The sequence below is a fragment of the Anolis sagrei genome, chromosome 1, assembly GCF_037176765.1.
Source record: "Anolis sagrei isolate rAnoSag1 chromosome 1, rAnoSag1.mat, whole genome shotgun sequence".
Classification (NCBI taxonomy): Eukaryota; Metazoa; Chordata; class Lepidosauria; order Squamata; family Dactyloidae; genus Anolis; species Anolis sagrei.
The window spans coordinates 327,528,219-327,548,970 of record NC_090021.1 but is presented as its reverse complement, the minus strand read 5'-3'; the positions used below and the strand labels follow the sequence as shown (position 1 = coordinate 327,548,970).

The 20,752-nt window shown below is 42.3% G+C and overlaps 1 protein-coding gene across 1 annotated transcript in view; it reads left to right on the top strand.

Moving 5' to 3' along the window:
* TRMT61A (tRNA methyltransferase 61A) overlaps positions 1-20,752 on the top strand; it is a 74,343-nt gene that overhangs the window by 6,307 nt on the left and 47,284 nt on the right. Inside the window, exons 2-3 of the mRNA XM_060754875.2 lie at positions 575-939; positions 19,628-19,894. Coding sequence (XP_060610858.2) covers positions 609-939; positions 19,628-19,894 — 598 coding nt within the window. The 5' untranslated portion in view covers positions 575-608. The remainder of the gene's footprint in view (positions 1-574; positions 940-19,627; positions 19,895-20,752) is intronic.

Genomic DNA, 20,752 nt, shown 5'->3' with positions numbered 1-20,752 from the left:
TGTGACAGCTCCCAAATGATAAAACCAAACCCACCAGAATTCAAATTTGGGCATATTGGGTATTTGTGCCAAATTTGGTCCAGTGAATGAAAATACATCCTGCATATTGGATATTTGCATTACAATTCATAACAGTAGCAAAATTACAGTTATGAAGTAGCAATGAAAATAATGTTATGGTTGGTGGAGGAACTGTATTAAGAGGTCGCACATTAGGAAGGTTGTGAACCACTGCTCTAGATGTTGTTGGACTGCAGGCCCCATTAGATGTCCTTATTGACTAAGATAAGACCAATGAATGTTGTAGTCCAATAAGATGCAGTGGTTCCCAAACTCTGGCCCTCCAAGTATTATGGACTCCAGTTCCCACAATTCCTAACAGTTGGTAAGCTGGCTGGAATTTCTGGGAGTTGAAGTCCAAAACACTTGGTGGACCAAAGGTTGAGAACCACAGGGATGCATGATTAGCTGTGAGATTAAAGATGAGCAGAAGTAATGCAAAAATGTTTTCAGCAGAAAGAACATCCTAGAAAGATGAATGTTTTTTTCTAAAGCATGTCTCCTTTGTCCTTAGCCACAACTAATTTATCAACTGCAAGATTATTGCAATGAGCTTTATTGAATATGGAGACACAATCAAGGAAGGGGACACGGCCATTGTCTTCTTGGGCCATGAGTCCATGTTTCCGGTGAAGGTACAGAACGGTGGCAAAACGCAGACCAAGTATGGTGTGATAAGGCACTCCACGGACCTCATAGGCAAACCGTATGGCTCCAAGGTGACCTGCAGCAAAGGAGGATGGGTCTATATTCTTCACCCAACCCCTGAGCTGTGGACTCTCAATCTCCCCCATCGGACGCAGATCCTGTATTCGACTGACATTTCTCTCATCACCATGATGCTGGAGCTGAAGCCAGGATCTGTTGTGTGTGAATCAGGTAATGAATTGTTTTTGTTTTTGTTGTTGTTGTTATTGTTGTTGTTGCAAGGCTATTATGAAGCAGGTTGAGTATCCTGTATCCACAGTTCCAGAGCCCCCGGTGGTGCAGTAGATTAAACACTTGTGCTGGCAGTAATGAAGTTGCAGGTTCGAATCCAAGGAGAGCGCGGATGAGCTCCCTCTGTCAGCTCCAGCTCCCCATGCGGGGACATGAGAGAAGCCTACCACAAAGGTGGTAAAACATAAGAACATCCAGGCGTCCCATGGGCAACGTCCTTGCAGACGGCCAATACTCACATACCAGAAGCGACTTGCAGTTTCTCAAGTTGCTCCTGACACGAAAAAAATAAAATAAAATCCAGAGTTCCTAAATCTAAGTATTCCAAAGTCTGAAATTGTCCACATGAGTAGCTGGGAGAGTGACAGATGTGATTTCTGATATGTCAATATAAACAAATGTCATTTCATGCACAAAATTATTAAGATATTGTGCATAATATGGCCTTCTGGCTCTTTGTATAAGGTGTCTTTGGCCCCATCTGGACTGCCATGTAATACAGTTTCGAACTGCATTATATGGCAGTATAGATGAGCCAATGAAACATAAATGAACTTCAGGTTTAGACTAACAGTTAACTTTAAGGTTAACCTAGTCCCAGGAATAATGTGAAAAAAAGATTTATTGAAATGTATGGATATCCGGTCTTATTAATTAATTAATTATTCAGTTCCTCTGAACACATTCCAAGCTGGAATGTGTCCAGAGGAGGGCGACTAAAATGATCAAGGGTCTGGAGAACAAGCCCTATGAGGAGCGGCTTAAGGAGCTGGGCATGTTTAGCCTGAAGAAGAAAAGGCTGAGAGGAGATATGATAGCCATGTGAGACAAAGCCACAGGGAGGAGGGAGCAAGCTTGTTTTCTCCTGCCCTGGAGACTAGGACGCGGAACAATGGCTTCAAACTACAAGAGAGGAGATTCCAGGTGAACATGAGGAAGAACTTCCTGACTGTGAGAGCCGTTCAGCAGTGGAAGTCTCTGCCCTGGAGTGTGGTGGAGGCTCCTTCTTTGGAAGCTTTTAAACAGAGGCTGGATGGCCATCTGTCAGGGGTGCTTTGAATGCAATATTCCTGCTTCTTGGCAGGGGGTTGGACTGGATGGCCCATGAGGTCTCTTCCAACTCTTTGATTCTGCGATTCTCTCCCACCTTTCTCCTGCCAGACATCTAACAAAAATTAATTCTAGGCATGAGACCAGTTCCATCTAAATTAGACCCATTGTATCAATGAAGCTTATAGAAATGTTGACTTCTCTAGTTGCATTGGATCCAATGAGTAGGCTCTGTTGGGTCTAAGAATTGGATTTAGTCCTGGGTCATTCGCTGGCAGGCCAGTATTGGGAGGGATGTTCATCACTGGGGAGACGGACACACTTTTCCACATTCTTGCTGTTCCAAGTGTTGCTGCCCCATCCCAGCCACTTGTTTACTGGCTCAGCGATAGAAGCTAATGCCTTTGGCTGTTGAATAAAAGCAAGATTGTTATGATTGCGTAAGTTTTGGCAGCCTTCTGGCGTGGCCCTCTCTTTCTTGGACGGCTGAAATGCCATCTGTTATCCTGTTTCCTTATTCAGCAGGATGTTTCTCCCCCTCTGTGTGGGAAATTTGTATTCCTGGTATACAATTCTGCCACTGAATACACTTTGATGCTCTGAACTCAGGAATAGAGAATACTACAAAATAATTGTCATGCTGCAATCTCATTAGTCACAAGAAATTATGGAAGAGATTGGTTTGGAAATTCAAAATGGTGGTTTCAGTCTCAGATGTTTGTAAATAGACTTTTTCTTGTATTGTCGAAGACTTTCATGGCCAGAATCACTGGGTTGCTGTAAGTTTTCTGGGCTGTCTGGCCATGTTCCAGAAGCATTCTCTCCTGATGTTTTGCCTGCATCTATGGTAGGCATCCTCATAGGTTGTGAGGTCTGTTGGAAACTAGGCAAGTGGGGTTTATATATCTGTGGAATGTCCAGGGTGGGGAAAAGAACTCTTGTCCGTTGAAGCTAGGTGTGAATGTTTCAGTTGGCCACCTTGATTAGCATTGGATTGCCTATCAGTTTCAAAGTGGGACTTCTTACTGCCAAGGAGAATCCTTTGTTGGGAGGTGATTAGCTGGCCCCGATTGTTTCTTGTCTGGAATTCCCCAGTTTTTGAGTGTTGTTCTTTCTTTACTGTCCTGATTTTAGAGTTTTTTAATACTGGTAGCCAGGTTTTGTTCATTTTCATGGTTTCTTCCTTTCTGTTGAAATTGTACAAATGCTTGTGGATTTAAATGGCCTTTCTGTGTATCATGTCAGACTACACAGAGAATCCATTGAAATCCGCAAGCATGTGGAAAATTTCGACAGAAAGGTAGAAACCATGAAAATGAACAAAATCTGGCTACCAGTATTTAAAAACTCTAAAATCATAACAGTAAGGAAAGAACAACTTTTAAAAACAGGGGAACTCCAGACAAGAAACAATCAGGACAGCTAATCATCTCTCAACAAAAGATTCCCCCAGGTAGTAAGAAGCCACACCTTGAAAACTACTAAACAAAACAATAAATCAAGAATAACTCGGTAAATTATAAATGGACATAAATAAACAAGACATAAAATAATCCATATAATTACTAACATATTAAATCCTCAAAATATCATTCAAATCTCTAAAATTAGGCTAACATTGTTGGGGAGAGATATTATATCCCACCCTTATTTTTTTAAGATGATGACTGCTTTCATAAAATTACCAAATCTAAATAATAAAGAACACACATTTTCATTATCCTATGTAACAAAAGTTGAAATAGTTCTAAAGCTTTAACATTCTTAAATGAAAGTCGAGTATTTTTTAAATACTATTTTTATTAGTAGTGTGTGGGTTTCCCAAAAGTCATCTCAGACTTTATTTACCAAAATCCACTTCTTTTTTCTCCACAGCATCTTCATTTCAACCATATAATTTGGTGATGAGGCAAGAGGAACATTTTGTGATTCCTCTTGTAAAATGGTTGTGAATTGGAAACCTTGGCAATCTATATTGTACACCATGCAGAGATCTACTAGTAGTAACTGTTCTTTCTGCTCATCCTTGTATTATATTAGTGACAAAGGTATTTTTACATAAATGCCAATTAGAGTAAGGGCAGTTTTGTAAGCGAGTCCCATTGTGTTTATGCCAGGGTGTTGAATCTGGCTGAATGGTGTAACTAATAATCAACATGATGAGCTTATGTCATTGCGTCTTCTAGAACTTGTATTTTAAGATTGTACTGCTCAGACTTGTTTTACTTACAGGTGCTTTTATGTTGTAAGTTGCTTGGCAGCACACATATTGTGAGGCAGATGCAGGCAGTTTGCTCGGTGCAAACAATATTATTGGAAGTGCTCACACAACTTGTGAGAAGTGTCTCATTTGCACATTTTTCAGTTGGATGTTGTATAGTGTTCCTAATTGTTTTGCATGCATGAAGAATGCCAAGCTACAGCTGGAAGGCATGGGATTGTCGTTTTGCCTTGGCAAGTTGTTAACATTCTTTAAAGGAAACCCTTCACACATTTTGAGATGGTCACATAAATTGTGGTTTCAGGGTGGCCAAAAGCAAGTGGTCCCTCAATTTTTTGTAGTTGCATAGAGGAGAAAATTTCAGTTTGACAAATGAATGTCAGTGAGATTTCTTCTTCCCATTGACGAGTGTCTCAAATGTTTTGGACTTTGACTTCCAAAATCCCTTCCTATAGATCACTGGTTCTCAACCTGTGGGTCCCCAGATGTTTTGGCCTACAACTCCCAGAAATCCCAGCCAGTTTACCAGCTGTTAAGATTTCTGGGAGTTGAAGGCCAAAACATCTGGGGACCCACAGGTTGAGAACCACTACTATAGATTGAAGCATGTGGAAGATGGAGTCCTGGACACTTGGAAGACAACAATTGAAACTCTATACCAGAACTGAAGATGTAGGTGATCTGTCTCATTTTTGCCTCTGGTTACCTTGTACAAGGATAAATCCATATTTAGATTAGGAGATGAGTTCTTGGTCATGGCATTGTTCCATGAACCATTGGGTAACAACAAGCATAAGATGTTACATGAGATGTGGAGTCCTGTCCTAGCATGTGTTTTGAGAGCTTGAGAAAGATCTTGTATAAGACTTGGGCCTTGACCACATGAGAGAGCGTCTATTCTAGATTTTGCATTAAGTAAACGCTCTTCCTCATGAAGCCCTGGGGCTGAACCTGGACCTTCTGAAAGGGAAAGGGTTCAAATCTGGAGTTCCCAGGAGGCCATGCCTCTTTCCTTAGGTGGTTTCCAGGTTTTGTACATCTCCCCACATTTTAAAAGGTTGAAATACATCTACTTGCTGGTACTTTTGGTATCATGTTTTTGCTTTTGTCTCCACCTTTTCGAATGTGGCCAGGGAGAACATCTCAAAAATTGAATTATGTCCTTTGCTTGAAAGAGGTCCCTCAAACTTGGGAATATATTCTGGGGTAGATGTGTTGGTAAAATATATCAAAATATCAACCTTGAGTTTTAAGAGATTTCAGATTTCCTGATAAGAGAGACTTAACTTGTATAGCAGTGGTTCTTAACCCGTGGGCTGCGGGCCCCCAGTGGGCCGTGAGGACAAAAATCTGGTCCGCAGCCTCCTTCCTCTTTATTTCATTTTATTTATTTCTGCTCCTTTTGTGCTGCTTGCCACTCCTTTCCTGTTGCTGACCATTGCATATATTCTATATCAGAAACTAGAGGTGATATGGTCTGTGCCATCACACCCAGACACTGTAAAATTAAAACTAAGATGTGTTTCTCTTTATCTGGGTGAACTGCTGGGGGTCTTTCTTTGAAGCAATAACTAAATACTTTCAGCAACTGATGCCAGTCAAGATATGAATATCAACAAAATATTTATTTCCAAAGTCCTTGGCAGACTTGGCATAGCTTGAAAAAGTTACAACACAAGCAGTCAATTTGGGAAACCATAGAAATGTTCTTTCTTTCCTTTTCCTTCAATTACTGAGGTAACCTTTCTCCAATTGGTAGAAAAAATCCTGGGATCTTTCACCCTAACCCTGAGCTGCTATGGTTAGAAAGAACAGGTCTTCCCCTATCTAAGCTCTTGGTTAGTTTTGGAGATGAAGTAATGCTCAGTAGTACTCAATAACCATTTCTCTCTATTTTTCAATTGCCTTTCTTAATAACTCAATCTCTATAACTCAATTTCTATCTATAACTCAATTACTCAATTGCTTAATTGCTCAGTTAGCTTCTCTATCTTAATTACTCAATTGTACTCACAATTGTTTTTTCAGAGCTATCTGTATGACCAACAGCACATCTGAGGCTTTTTTCTTTACTGAAGGAGGCAGGGGAGATTCCAAAATGGAGATCTCAACCCCAGGAAAAAGGGCGGTCTCTAGACCCAAAGAGATACTTTTCTAAACCAATAACTGCAGAGGGCCTACAGGCTGGCTTTCCAGACACTGATACTGTTTAACTTCTAGGGTGCTGCTGGGTCTGTAGCAACCCTGGAGAAATGCAAAGGAATGCTATCCCATGCAGCTAAAATGCTCCTGGAAGACGGAATATGGTCTATCCAATGCAATTTACTGAATTAGCACCCCAAACCGAATCTAAAGTTGACCAAAAACTGATTCATAACTCCTTTGATACTAATGTTGGAAAGTGATCCCTGGTCAAAGTGGTCCCTGGTCAAGTAGTTCCTGGTCAAGTGGTCCCTGGTCAAAGTGGTGCCTGGTTGAGTGGTCTCTTGTCAAAAAAAGGTTGGGAGCCATTCTTGGATAGCCTTTCCAAAGGTCCTGTGTGAGGATGTGTGTGAGAAAGAGGGTGGCGAAAATGAAAAGAGAGAGAGAGAGAGAGAGAGAGAGAGAAAGCTAGACAGCTATGAGATTGGAAAAGTTAGGGTTTAGGATATGAATCCCCGAATCCTCCAGCTGTCATGACCACCAGCTTTTCTGATTGTGGGATTTTGGGAACTGTAATCCAAAAGGAAAGCCTGGGAGCAACTATCCAAGCCTGAATGGTAGACATTGATCTCTGAAGGCACGGGACAGGTAGGTTTGTGCAGATGTAATCCCCTCAACCCCTGGGGAAGGATGAGTCATGAATTTCAGAACAGAGTGATTTAATTTGCATGTGCAGAACATTACAGCCTTATTAAATATGTAATCTGTCTTGCTGTAGTGGTGTGGATCGGGAACAGCAACTGTGGGTATAAGAGGATCTGGGTTGTGTGGTCTGCAGATGACATTTGTATGCATAGCTGACTCCTGGAGCAGCCACTGGGACCGCTGAGACCAGCACTTTACAGCAACAGCAGAAAGCAACCTAGATTCTGCACTCATTCGTACACCGAGCACATGCATGATTGATGTGTTCTGGGAGAACTAAAGGGCGGACGTACTATTTTGAAAAAGAGTTTAATCAGGGCAACTTGGGCAGGAATTGCTGGCTTTCCTTACTGTTTGAGGAAGAACACCTGACATGCCATAGACTGGGTAAAAGGAGGCCTTGGAGTTTCAGCCAAGCTTTCACTGCAATGGCAAGATCCCCATCATGTCCCGATGATTATTATTTTGAGGAAGTGGATATCTTGGGGATCTGGATGTAAATTGAGAAGTATCATTTGCAGAAATCAAGGGGAAGGAGTGTTTTATGCCCCATTTCTGTTCTCTTTTATGTGTGACTACTTTGTATTGGTAAGACTGATGGGTAAAATGGATTTCTATTTACAGCTCTCCCAATTACGATTTATATTTGTGGGCACTTGGGAATGTAATAGTCTGTTCAGCTCTAAATCTCACACAGTAAGGTTTTTTTAAGGGTGCCCATTCAGGTTCAGGCAGCAGTGGTAGAATACAAAGCTGGCAAAAGTTACTTTTTGGACTACAACTTAATTAACCCTCTGGCTCAAGAAGAACCTAGGAGATTCTGACAGCTGAAGTTCAAAAAAGTAACTTCCCCCAGCTCTGGATTGGAATTAATTCATAATTAATTGATGTGAAGCAGCTTAGATTGTTAGCTTAAGTTGCTGGAGGTTGTTGGTTTTCTTTCTCCAACCTAAGAGGAGAATGAAAAGACAAGTACATTGGTGGGTTGTTGTAGATTTTTTGGGCTGTACATTGATATCCACTGTGATCTGGTTCCAGGATTCACCAAAATCTGGGAATGCTCAAAAGTCAAGTAAAATGATGTTCCTCATGTAAAATTGCAAATGCAGATTTGCCTTTTGGATTTTTACAAAATCGTTTCATCTAAAAAGTGGATGGTGGTATCTATGTCTATGGAAGGCCAAATATATTGTGAGCTTTGTCTGACAGTGACTATCCAGATCATAGAATCATAGAGTTGGAAGAGACCTCATGGTTCATCCAGTCCAACCCCCTGCCAAGAAGCAGGAATATTGCATTCAAATCACCCCTGACAGATGGCCATCTAGCCTCTATTTAAAAGCTTCCAAAGAAGGAGCCTCCACCACACTCTGGGGCAGAGAGTTCCACTGCTGAACGGCTCTCACAGTCAGGAAGTTCTTCCTCATGTTCAGATGGAATCTCCTTTCTTGTAGTTTGAAGCCATTGTTCCTTGTCCTAATCTCCATGGAAGCAGAAAACAATCTTGCTCCCGTTCCAGTCCTTGTCCCACTAAAAGCTGCATACATCTATTGTCCGAAGGCCTGGTCCCAGAACCATGATTTATTTTTTTTCTAAAGGTCAGGAGTGAGGGAGCAGATCTTACCTCCTTTGGGAGTGTATTCCATAGGTGGGGGCCACAGCGAGAAGGCCCTGCTCCTCGTCCCCGCCAGCCGCATTTACGTTGTTAACGGGAGCGAAAGCAGGGTCTCTCCGGATGATCTTAAATTGCGAGGTGGGACGTAGGGCAGATGCGTTTGGACAAGTAAGCTGGGTCACAGCAACACATGGCAGGGAACGGCTGGTCCCAAATAACCTTGGCAGGGGAATTATATTTACTGTGCTCCGCCCTGAGTCCCCTTCGGGGTGAGAAGGGTGGAATATAACTGTTTTAAATAAATAATATTTCAATTGCTGATTGAAAATCCAGCCAGCATACTGATGTGATTTGCCATTTTGGAAACAGCACCTTTTGTGGAGAGCATTGGAATAAAGCATAGGCGCCAAGTATCAAGAGAAGATGCAAAACAGGCTCTCTTAGCCACCCTTGTCGTAAGGGTAGGGATTCAGAGACGGAGAGGCATTGCAGACAATCATGGCTTTCCCACAGACCTCTGTGGATGAGAAAAAGACATTTCGTAGGCCAAATATTCACCATTGATGGTAGGGATGCTATGAGCAAGATGGGAAAATTGTATTGGTGAAGAGAAACATGGGCCCAGGTGAAGGGCAGCAATGCTATACTTCTCTTATTCAACCACTGGCCCTCCAAACAAACTCCAAGAAGTGGAGAGGAAGGACACAGGCACTACATACTATTTCCTATCCTCTCTCCTTTCTAGCAACTGTGTACTATTATATAGCTTTTATCTAGACATTTACAGGGCTGTTTTATAAATAGGGCCACTAAAGTTAATAGCTTGCAAAACATTTACTAGCTTGCTAGGGGCTTGAAGAGGTGGATTGGAGAGCTCCAGCCTTCTTATAGGAACCCACTGCATTTCTGTGCTGGGTTTGAGGAAAGAGTCTTCCATCCTCCAGCAGCTGTCTTGGACATTTTTTTAAATTACCAGTTCAGAGACCGTTTTAAGGTGGACCTGGGGCCAATTTCACAGGACAAATGCTGTCTGGAAATGAGTCTCCGTCCTTCTCTGCCCATATTTCGTCCTCCTTTGGGTACATGTTTCCAGTTCCTCTCTGCAGAGAGAGCAGATAAACATTCTCCCCTACAGCATAACAAGTGAAATGGAAAGTCTCTGGGTGTATCTCAAATGAGGGTCAAAATGGATGTTCCTCCCCTTGTGTTAACTCTTGCAATTGAGATAGAAAGGAACCTAGAAGGAAGGGATTTCTTTAGACCCATCACAGGCCAAATTATGCCCATGGATATGTATTTTTCCACCCCTTCTGCAGTGGGTATCTTCATCCTCTTTCCCTGGATCCCCTCACCAGTATGCTGCTGCAACTTAGCTGTCCTCCAACTTCAAACAAGATCTGAGCCAATGAGTTACAGGTACTGTAATTGCTTGATGGGACCCTCCTACCTGCATGATCGCATTTCTGTACGAACCCACACGATCCCTTCGATCATCTGGAGAGGCCCTGCTCACACTCCCACCTCCATCGCAGGCACGATTGATGGGGACGAGGGAGAGGACTTTCTCGGTGGTGGCCCCTTGACTCTGGAACTCACTCCCCAAGGACATCAGACATGCCCCAACCCTGGCAGTCTTTAGGAGGAGCCTGAAAACATGGTTGTTCCAGTGTGCCTTTCCAGAATAAGGAAACTCCCAGCAATATGTCTTCGAAATGCACTTTACTATTGATCTAGGAATGTCTGCATGCCCCATCCCTTTCTGAAAACTTTATCCTAGTTCATATTTCATCTGTTCATGCTCAGCATTATTCTTAAATTTTAATTATTACATTTGGCCCTGCCATAGGTTTTAAACGTTGTTGTGTTACTGTTTATTGTTTATTTTTTGTTATGAGTTTTTATTTTATTGTCTGTATTAATTGTTGTCATCGCTTTTATCATTGATGTATTGTGGGCTCGGCCTCATGTAAGCCACACCGAGTCCCTCAGGAGATGGTAGCGGGGTATAAATAAAGTTGTTTATTATTATTATTATTGAGCTTGGAAGCTTATAATGTGCATATATGGAAGTTATATGTCAAAATAACATAATTAGGAACAACTTCATTGGTGAAACCAGTATCGTTTCTTCATTCAAACGTCATTTTAAAAAGGGGTTTAATGACATTTCTAGAAGAGTTTAGAAAGAATTGTTTTGGTTGTTACTCCATTGTCCTGCAAATCAAAACCAAAATCAATCCATACTCCATAATGACAGAATGATGAGTAATGAAACAAAGTTACATTCTGAACATCAAAATCAGTAACGTTATGCAAAAATAGAAATGAAAAGTTTTCATGGCATATGTTGTATCCCCATACATTTCATTATTACAATTTATGTATGTGTCTGTATCAATTTATTTATGTGTCTGTAAGAGCTTGATTGAACCTCTGGTTTGTTAGTAAACTTGAATTACTATGTTGCGAAATGATGCTTATCTAAAAAGTGTGTCACCAACATGAAATGTTTGGAAAGCTCTGATGTAAAGATGGAGTCTCCCTTACCAGAAATGTTTAGGGTTAGAAAGGTGCTGGATTTTGGAAGTTTTGGATTTTTCAAATGCCTTCCTGGACTTTGCACGGATATACGAAATCACGGATAATAGGAAACCCTCTTTGGGTACTATGTAATGAGATATCTTGGAGATGGGACTCAAAGTCTAAATTTCATAGAATCATAGAATCAAAGAGTTGGAAGAGACCTCATGGGCCATCCAGTCCAACCCCCTGCCAAGAAGCAGGAATATTGCATTCAAATCACCCCTAACAGATGGCCATCCAGCCTCTGCTTAAAAGCTTCCAAAGAAGGAGCCTCCACCACACTCCGGGGCAGAGAGTTCCACTGCTGAACGGCTCTCACAGTCAGGAAGTTCTTCCTAATGTTCAGATGAAATCTCCTGTCTTGTAGTTTGAAGCCATTGTTCCGCGTCCTAGTCTCCAGGGAAGCGGAAACAAGCTTGCTCCCTCATCCCTGTGATTTCCTCTCACATATTTATACATGGCTATCATGTCTCCTCTCACCTCAGCAAGCGAGAGTCCAAAAGTGGCAGGCTCAAACCCAGAACCTCAACCAATGGCTGATACCAAATGAGAGACTCCCCCCTGGGCACACAGAGGACTGGGCGACTTGGAAGGCGCTGAACAGACTGCGCTCTGGCATATTGTTCCACGTCCTAGTTTCCAGGAAAGCAGAAAACAAGCTTGCTCCCTCCTCCCTGTGGCTTCCTCTCACATATTTATACATGGCTATCATATCTCCTCTCAGCCTTCTCTTCTTCAGGCTAAACATGCCCATAAACAAACATTTGTTTATGTTTCTTATACACAGAGCCTGAAAATAATTTTATATGATATTTTAAAATAATTTTGTGGACAAAACAAAGTTTGTGCACATTTATTTATTTATTTATTGCATTTCTATACCACTTTTCTCAACCCTGGGGGGACTCAAAGTGGTTTACAGTATAATAAATGGCAAAAAAGACATATATATAAAAGCAATACATAACATATCTAAAACATAACATATAACTTTGAATTAAAACCATTAAAACTAAGCAAATACATCAACATAAACATTAAACACATTAAACATATTAGACATTGCACCAATTCCGTGACTCATTTAGCTACTTCAGTAGTGCTATCACTCCAAACACCTGTTTGCATAGCCAGGTTTTGAGTTGTTTTCTGAACATCAGGAGAGAAGGGGCCAATCTAATCTTCCTGGAGAGAGAGTTCCACAGTCAAGGGGCCACCACCGAGAAGCCTCTGTCTCTCATCCCCATCAATTGTACTTGTGACGGCGGTGGGACTGAGAGCAGGACCTCCCCGGCTGATCTTAACGCTTGAGCTAATGCATAAAAGGAGATACGTTCGGACAGGTAAGCTGGACCGAAACCATACCATCAGAAAGCAAAAGTGCTGCAATCTCAACCACCCATGTCCCAAATTTGGACTTCGGAGTTTTTCAGATTTTGGAATTCTGGATTAGGCATGCTCAATCAGACCTGTTTGAGAGGTGCCAAGATGCAAAGTTTTTTTGGACAGGCCTGCATCCTGAATAAAATCCAGAGAACTTTGAATTAATTTCCTGGTTCAGACCCAGATGGAGCAGGTGCCATTCTGGTTTTTCAATCCTCATGCAGCCTCCCATGTGTACACAAATAAAACTGGAGCCTAGAGCAAGTCATAACTGGATGCAAAAGCTTATTTTGAGTGCAAGCACAAGACAATATTAAGTTAGCTAATGGAGTGTTTGTCTGACAGACGAGAAGGAGGCAGAGAAGGCAAGAAATGAACGTGTGTTAAGATATTTTATCTTGGGTGCTGTTCAGGGAATACTAATTTGTATAAGGGCATGCACTTCAAATGTTCCTGTTGTTATGAGAACAAAACATTGGCAAGAACAATAGCTGAAGATGGAGGAAGGGCTATCTGAAAGAGATCTATGCTTGCTCCCAGCATTAGTGGCCTAAGTCAAAACACTACAAGATGTATATTAGATGTATATCGCATTTTTGCAGGTATGCGATAGTATAGAAAATCCTCCAGTATTTCAATGTTTTAGAGAATCAGAAGAATAATAGGACTTGGAAACTAGACAAGACCCTCAACTTACCCACATTAACATGCACATACTAACCCTATTTTACTTACTTAGGAGATCCTTTATCCAAGTAGGATAATCCTCCAAGTAGGGTGGGTCCGTAGGTGACTATGGAGCCCTATTCTTGATCTGCATGGTCTCCCACAGTGAGGGCATTGGTTTCCAGGTGGAAGGCAGTCCCGGTTGGAGTTGGCTTGATGCTCCTTCTGGCATGTTTCTCTTTTGCCCCCCATTCGTGCCTCTTCAAATTCTGCAGCACTGCTGGTCACAGCTGACCTCCAACTGGAACGCTCTCAGGCCAGGGCTTCCCAGTTCTCAGTGTCTAATCCTAACCCACAAGCACACAACTACAGAGACAAGTCTTCAAACTTCACACATTGTCTGTTGATTTTTACCCTTTATTACCTTACTTGCTTTAGAGAGGGTACTGTATAACCACACTTCTGCTTTTAATAACATTTGTGTAACTCATTAATCCTGCAGTTTATATTTGCCCTCATCGTTGTTGTGAAAAAGTGATAAACAACTCCCAATCTTTCTTGAGTTTCATCAAAGATTTCTCCTTGATCAACAGAGTCTGTCACTGACTATGACTACACTATTGACTACCAAAAGTAATAAATAAGTAGGCCAAAACAAACCTGGCCTCTCCTTAGAAGCCATGATCATGTCAGAAGCAACTTGAGAACATACTGCAAGTTGCTTCTGGTGTGAGAGAATTGAAATGTTGCCCAGGGGACACCTGGATGTGTTACCATCCTGCTGGGAGGCTTCTCTCGTGTCTCCATAAGCTAGAGCTGACAGATGGGAGTTCACCCTGTCTCGAGGATTTGAACAGGCAGCCTTCAGGCCATCAACCCAACCTTCCGGTCAGCAGTCCAGCTGCCACAAGGGTTTAACCCATTGCACCACCACGGCTCCGCCATGATCACTGAACTGAGGCTATCATACTTTGGAATATTATGAAAAGACAAGGCAATAGAAAAGACAATAATGCTTGGTAAGGTGGATTTAGTTTGGTGAAGTGGTTTGAGCATTGTGTTAGGACTCTGGAGACTGAGATTTGGATCTCCTGTTGGCCATGGAAATCTAGTGGGTGACGTTGGACACGTCAAGCTTCCTCCATTTTGGAGGAAGGCAATGAATGGCAAGCCGCTTCTGAACAAATCTTGAAAAGAAAATATTGCAATAGGGCCTCCTTGGTGTCACCATAGATCAGAAATGACTAGAAGGCATGTGACAACAACAAGATAGAAATCAGTAAATATAGGAAGACTGAATTACAAATGGATAGACAATCAAGAAAGCCACAACTTTGAGCTTGCAGGACTTGAGCAAGGCTGTTTATTACAGAGACTTGGAGGTCTTTTGATTGCTATCACTCAAAATTGCATTTGACATACTCTGCTGACACTTGCTTGTGTTTCTAACAAACATTTCTTATTCTTCCATTTTCTTTGCCCTATTAACATCTATCATGTCAGCAGTTCCTGGCATTCTGAGACGTTCATAAACATTCTGTAGCACAACAATGGAAGAAATAGCGTTGGCAGCGAGAGCTCATTTCTCTCTCCAGAAGCCAAAGAGCTCTTGTCACCACTTGTGGAAATGGCAGGATCCTTTCTTATGTTCTTAGCTATGCTCTAATACAGTGTTTCTCAACCTGGGGGGTCGGGACCCCTGAGGGGGTCGTGAGGGGGTGTCAAAGGGGTCGCCAAAGACCATCAGAAAACATAGTATTTTCTGTTGGTCATTGGGATTCTGTGTGAGAAGTTTGACCCAATTCTATTGTTGGTCAAGTTCAGAATGCTCTTTGATTGTAAGTGAAGTATAAATCCCAACAACTACAACTCCCAAATGTTAAGATCTATTTTCCCCAGACTCCACCAGTGTTCACATTTGGGCATATTGAGTATTCGTGCCAAGTTTGGTCCAGATCCATCATTGCATGAATCCATAGCACTCCTCTGGGTATAGGTGAACTACAACTCCCAAACTCAAGGTCAATGCTCACAAAACCCTTCCAGTGTTTTCTGTTGGTCATGGGAGTTCTGTGTGCCAAGTTCGGTTTAAATCCATCGCTGGTGGAGTTCAGAATGCTTTTTGATTATAAGTGAACTATAAATTCCAGCAACTACAACTCTCAAATTACAAAATCAATCCTCCCCACAACCCCACTAGCATTCACATTTGGGCATGTTGGGTATTTGTGCTCAATTTAGTCCAGTGAATGAAAATACATCCTACATCTATATCTATAAATTTCCTACTGGCGTCCAATGGGGAAGCAGAACTCTAAAACCCCTCCACAAAACTCTACCAAAATTGCCATGCCCCAAGGACAACTCACTAGGTACAAACTAATCCACTCTGAAATCAAAACCACACAACAACAACCACAAAAAACGGCAAAACTGAGCATGCGCAATGGCGCAAACTCCCCGGCGCGCGCGCACATGGCCCCTCACACCCCCCCGGCGCGGCACACACACGCGCGTGTGTGCGCCCCTTCACACACCCCCGCGCAGCACACACGCACGCAAATCCACTACAATGCATGCACATAACCACATTGTTCCCCTGACATTAAGTCCAGTTGTGTCCGATTTGGGGGAGGGGGGAAGGTGTTGGTGCTCATCTCCATTTCTAAGCCCAAGAGCTGGCGTTATCCATAGACACCTCCAAAGTCATGAGGCCTGCATGGAGCACCCTTACCTTCCCGCCAGAGAGGTACCTATTGATCTACTCACATTTTCAGGTTTTCAAATTCCTAGGTTGGCAGAAGCTGGGGCTAACAGCAGGAGCTCATGCCGCTCCCTGGATTCAAACCTCCAACCTTTCCGTTACCAAGTTTCACAGTTTAACCCACTGCGGGCTTCAGCATAACCACATGTGTATTTATGCATAAACACATACACACACACATATACACATATATACACACACAAAACACATACACAGAGATTGGGCCACAGCAACGCGTGGCAGGGGACAGCTAGTATCAGATATTTATATTACGATTTATAACAGTAGTAAAATAACAGGTATCAAGTAGCAACGAAAACAATATGGTTGGGGGTCACCACAACATATGGAACCGCATTAAGGGGTCACGGCATTAGCAAGGTTGAGAACCACTGCTCTAATATATATTTTCAATGCACCTTCTTGATGGCAATTTAGTAGGTTTCCTCCTGCTCTCATAAGGATTTGTCCTGTTGGTAAAAACCAAAAGTGCCTGCCATTAAAAGAAATTATAAATTTGAAAGCATCATCAAGATTCCAGGCTTGGCAAATACGCAGCGTTTGTGATTAATCCCAAAGGCCAGGCAGTGGGCCAAAACCAATTTTAATGGGGGTTCCTAGAAAGGAAAGAGAAGAACAGCCTCTTCCCTAGTGGTTTAGGAACAGATTTTCAAAGGCAGATGATTAAAAATGAAGCAGAATATTGACGAGGGAGAAATGGATATGTGTGCAAAGCTGTTGCCTTTGCCTCTCCCTGACCCTGCGGCGTTGATGCCCCTTTGGTTTGATTCTGGCGTGGAATAGCAACAGACCCAGAGTGAGAGCAAGTTAATCCTCTGGGAAGTAAGAAAAATCGGTACACTCCCCGGGATGCTAAAAGTCCCTAGTCACGCAACCGAGCCTTCTAATGAGATTCTTCTGCAGATTGAGCTGGTCTCATGAGCGGTTGCTGCTGTTATCATGCAACACGATCGATGGCTAATACTGCACTCAGCGAGTTGTGTGGGGTGAAGTTACAGAGGCCTTGTCGTTCCTCTTGTGAAACAGACGTGCATTTTGGGAAGGAGGTAGAATGCAAAATGGGGAAATCTGTGCTTCATTGTCTCCACATTCATTTTTTTAAAAAAAACTCAGATTCTTTCCATGATGAATATGATGATGATTGGAAATTTAGGGACATTCTGCAAACACAAAAAATGAAATTGTCTTTCATCTGCACAGATCAAATTAAATGGATGTAGTGATTACTTGCATGTATTCAGGGCTGAGCTTCATGTTTTTTGAGATATCTTCTCAAAGACAATAATTGTAATAATAATAATAATAATACTCACTGGCCCACCCCAACTTGTTTGTGAACAAAGCAGAAGCAGATGAAAGATGGTTCCAGAGGCTGATGGCTCTTTGACAAGAGAGGCTAATGTGATCTCCACCCAGTGGTGATCGGCACGCTGGGTGCAGTGCCTAAAGACCTTGGCCTGTACTTAAACACAATCGGTGCTGACAAAATTACCATCTGCCAGCTGCAGAAGGCCACCTTACTGGGATCTGCACACATTATTTGCCGATACATCACATAGTCCTAGATACATGTGATCCAATACAACAGACAGCAGAGTGATCTTGTTTGCTGTGGACTCATCTTGTTGTGTTTCAAATAATAATAACAACAACAACTAACAGTCTCCTGCCACACGTTGCTGTGGCCCCACAGTCTGGTAACGTGCAAAATAAAGTAATGAGAAAGTGTTGGGGTTTCTAATATATGTAATTTCTTTATGCTTGTGAGTAAACAGTAATTCTTGTTGCTGTTTTTTTGTCAGTGTTGATGTAGAGATTGTTTGGTTTGCCTACTCTGGAACATACAACATATCATTGTCCTTCTTTAAGGGTCCCTTTCAAATCTATGATACTATATCTGTCATATACATATTCATGTATGTATGTGAATCATATTATCTATATCTATGGCTGGATGTCTCTTTTTCAGGAGGGCTTTGATTAGATTTTCTTCCCCTTGTAAAGGGAGTTGGGCTGGATGACCTTAAGGCAGCATTTCTCAACCAGGAGGTTGGAACTGGGGGGGGGGGGGGGGTTGGGTTGTGATGGGGTGTCAGAAGGGTCGCTAAAGACCACCAGAAAACACAATATTTTCAACAGACAATTTCAACAGAAAGGAAGAAACCATGAAAATGAACAAAATCTGGCTACCAGTATTAAAAAACTCAAAAATTACAACAGCAAAACAACAGAGGGGAAACAAACAGGCACATAAAATCACTCTCAACAAGAGATTCCCCCCAGGCCCTTCCAAGCCATTGAATGCTAATCAAGGTGATCAGCTGAAACATTCACAGCTAGCCCCAGCAGACAAAAGTCCTTTGTCTCACCCTGGTCATTCCACAGATATATAAACCCATTTTTCCTACTTCCAACAGACCTCACTACCTCTGAGGATGCTTGCCATAGATGCAGGCGAAATGTCAGGAGAAAAATTGGCCTGGAAGCGCCTGGGGGGAATCTCTTGTTGAGAGTGATTTTATGTGCCTGTTCGTTTCCCCTCTGTTGTTTTGCTGTTGTAATTTTTGAGTTTTTTAATACTGGTAGCCAGATTTTGTTCATCTTCATGGTCTCCTCCTTTCTGTTGAAATTGTCCACATGCTTGTGGATTTCAGTGGCTTCTCTGTGTAGTCTGACATGGTGGTTGTGAGAGTGGTCCAGCATTTCTGTGTTCTCAAATAATATGCTGTGTCCAGGTTGGTTCATCAGGTGCTCTGCTATGGCTGATTTCTCTGGTTGGAGTAGTTTGCAGTGCCTTTCATGTTCCTTGATGCGTGTCTGGGCGCTGCGTTTGGTGGTCCCTATGTAGACTTGTCCACAGCTGCATGGTACACGGTAGACTCCTGCAGAGGTGAACACTAGAATAATTCAAGTCTCGAAATGGGTAGATGGACTGGTGCATAACAATTCAGAGGATGGGGCTTATGTGTAAAGTGCATAGAGTCGTATAGCAATGTTAAGAATAATAGAAATATAAGAAGGATCATTCTAGTTTTGAATACAACAGTAGTAAAGTTTTTGGTCTAAATTGTTGGGTCCTAACTAGGGCCAATTATCAAGGGAATTGTTTAATCAAACGCACAGCGGAACATCCATGTCTTTATATCTTTGGGGAAAGTGGATAGGGAAGGTGCTAGACAAGAAAATCTGCGAACATTCTTTACGTTTCTAGTGGCCACATCTGATAGCAGTATACAGACTGCAAAGGATTGCAGGGTTTGGAATCTGCCTCACCCAGTGACACGGGTTCCTCGCCCAAATGTTAAATAGGAAGCATTCCCAATCTCTTGCCAGTGTTCAGAGATTTGGTGATGTTTCTTCTACAGGCGCTTGCTGTAGACTGTGGGGATCATATGCAGCGGCCATGTGCCCTTTATTTGCATCCATGCATATGCACCCAGGGAAGCCATTCTTTCAGTGGCTGTTTTTTTCTTTCTAGGTACTGGAAGTGGTTCCCTATCGCATGCAATCATCCGGACCATTGCTCCAACAGGGCATCTGTATACAGTGGAGTTCCACCAACAGAGAGCGGAGAAGGCCATTGAGGAGTTTCGAGAACACAAGGTCGATCATTTGGTGACAGTGAAGAACCAAGATGTCTGCAAAAATGGGTTTGGCGTCAACGATGTTGCTGATGCTGTCTTCCTGGACATCCCATCGCCATGGGAAGCGATAGGCCATGCCAAATCTGCACTAAAACATGAAGGTATGTGGTCTGCTCTATGACTGATTTGGGGCTGTGATGACCAAAATCAAACTAGAATAACTCTGGAGTAGTGGTTCTCAATCTGTGGGTCTCCAGGTGTTTTGGCCTACAACTCCCAGAAATCCCACCCAGTTTACCAGCTGTTAGGATTTCTGGGAATTGAAGGTCAAAACATCTGGGGATCACAGACTGAGAACCACTGCTCTGGAGGGTGCTAGCAACAGAAAGTCTAGTGTAGAGTCAAATTTGGGGTGATCTGTATCAAAACAAGCCCTCCAAATTCATCAGTTGAAAAAGTCTAGGTACAGTTGAAATTCTTGGGACCAGAAATAGCATAAGGTTTTTTTTATTTTTTATTTTATTTTGGAATGATTGCATGTATTTAATCAAATATCTTGGAAATAGGATATAAGTCTAAACTCTCAATTCATTCTATGTTTTGCAAATGCCTTATATACGTTGCTGAAGTTAGGGAAATGGAAGTATGTGCTGTGGTCTTGTATTTGTTTACTACTGGTATATGTGGTTCTCTCCCGATCTGCTTTGTCCTCACAATGACACTATGAGATGAGTTAAGCTGAGAGAGGGTAAGCAGCCCAAAGAAGATCAGGAGTGCTGTGGCTGAGCAAAGATTTGACCCTGGTCACCTCGGCCTTAGGCTACCACGCCAACCACAACATCACATTGACTCCCATGAAGGCTTGTAGGAAGCAGGGACAGTGGGATTATGACTACAAAAACAATCCCCCTGTCTGTAGCTCTCCTTCCAGCTTTGTACTCTTAATATACTAACCAGGTGTGATTTGACTCATCTGTCTGGCCTTATCATCTTACTATACAGTATATCTTGCAGATATT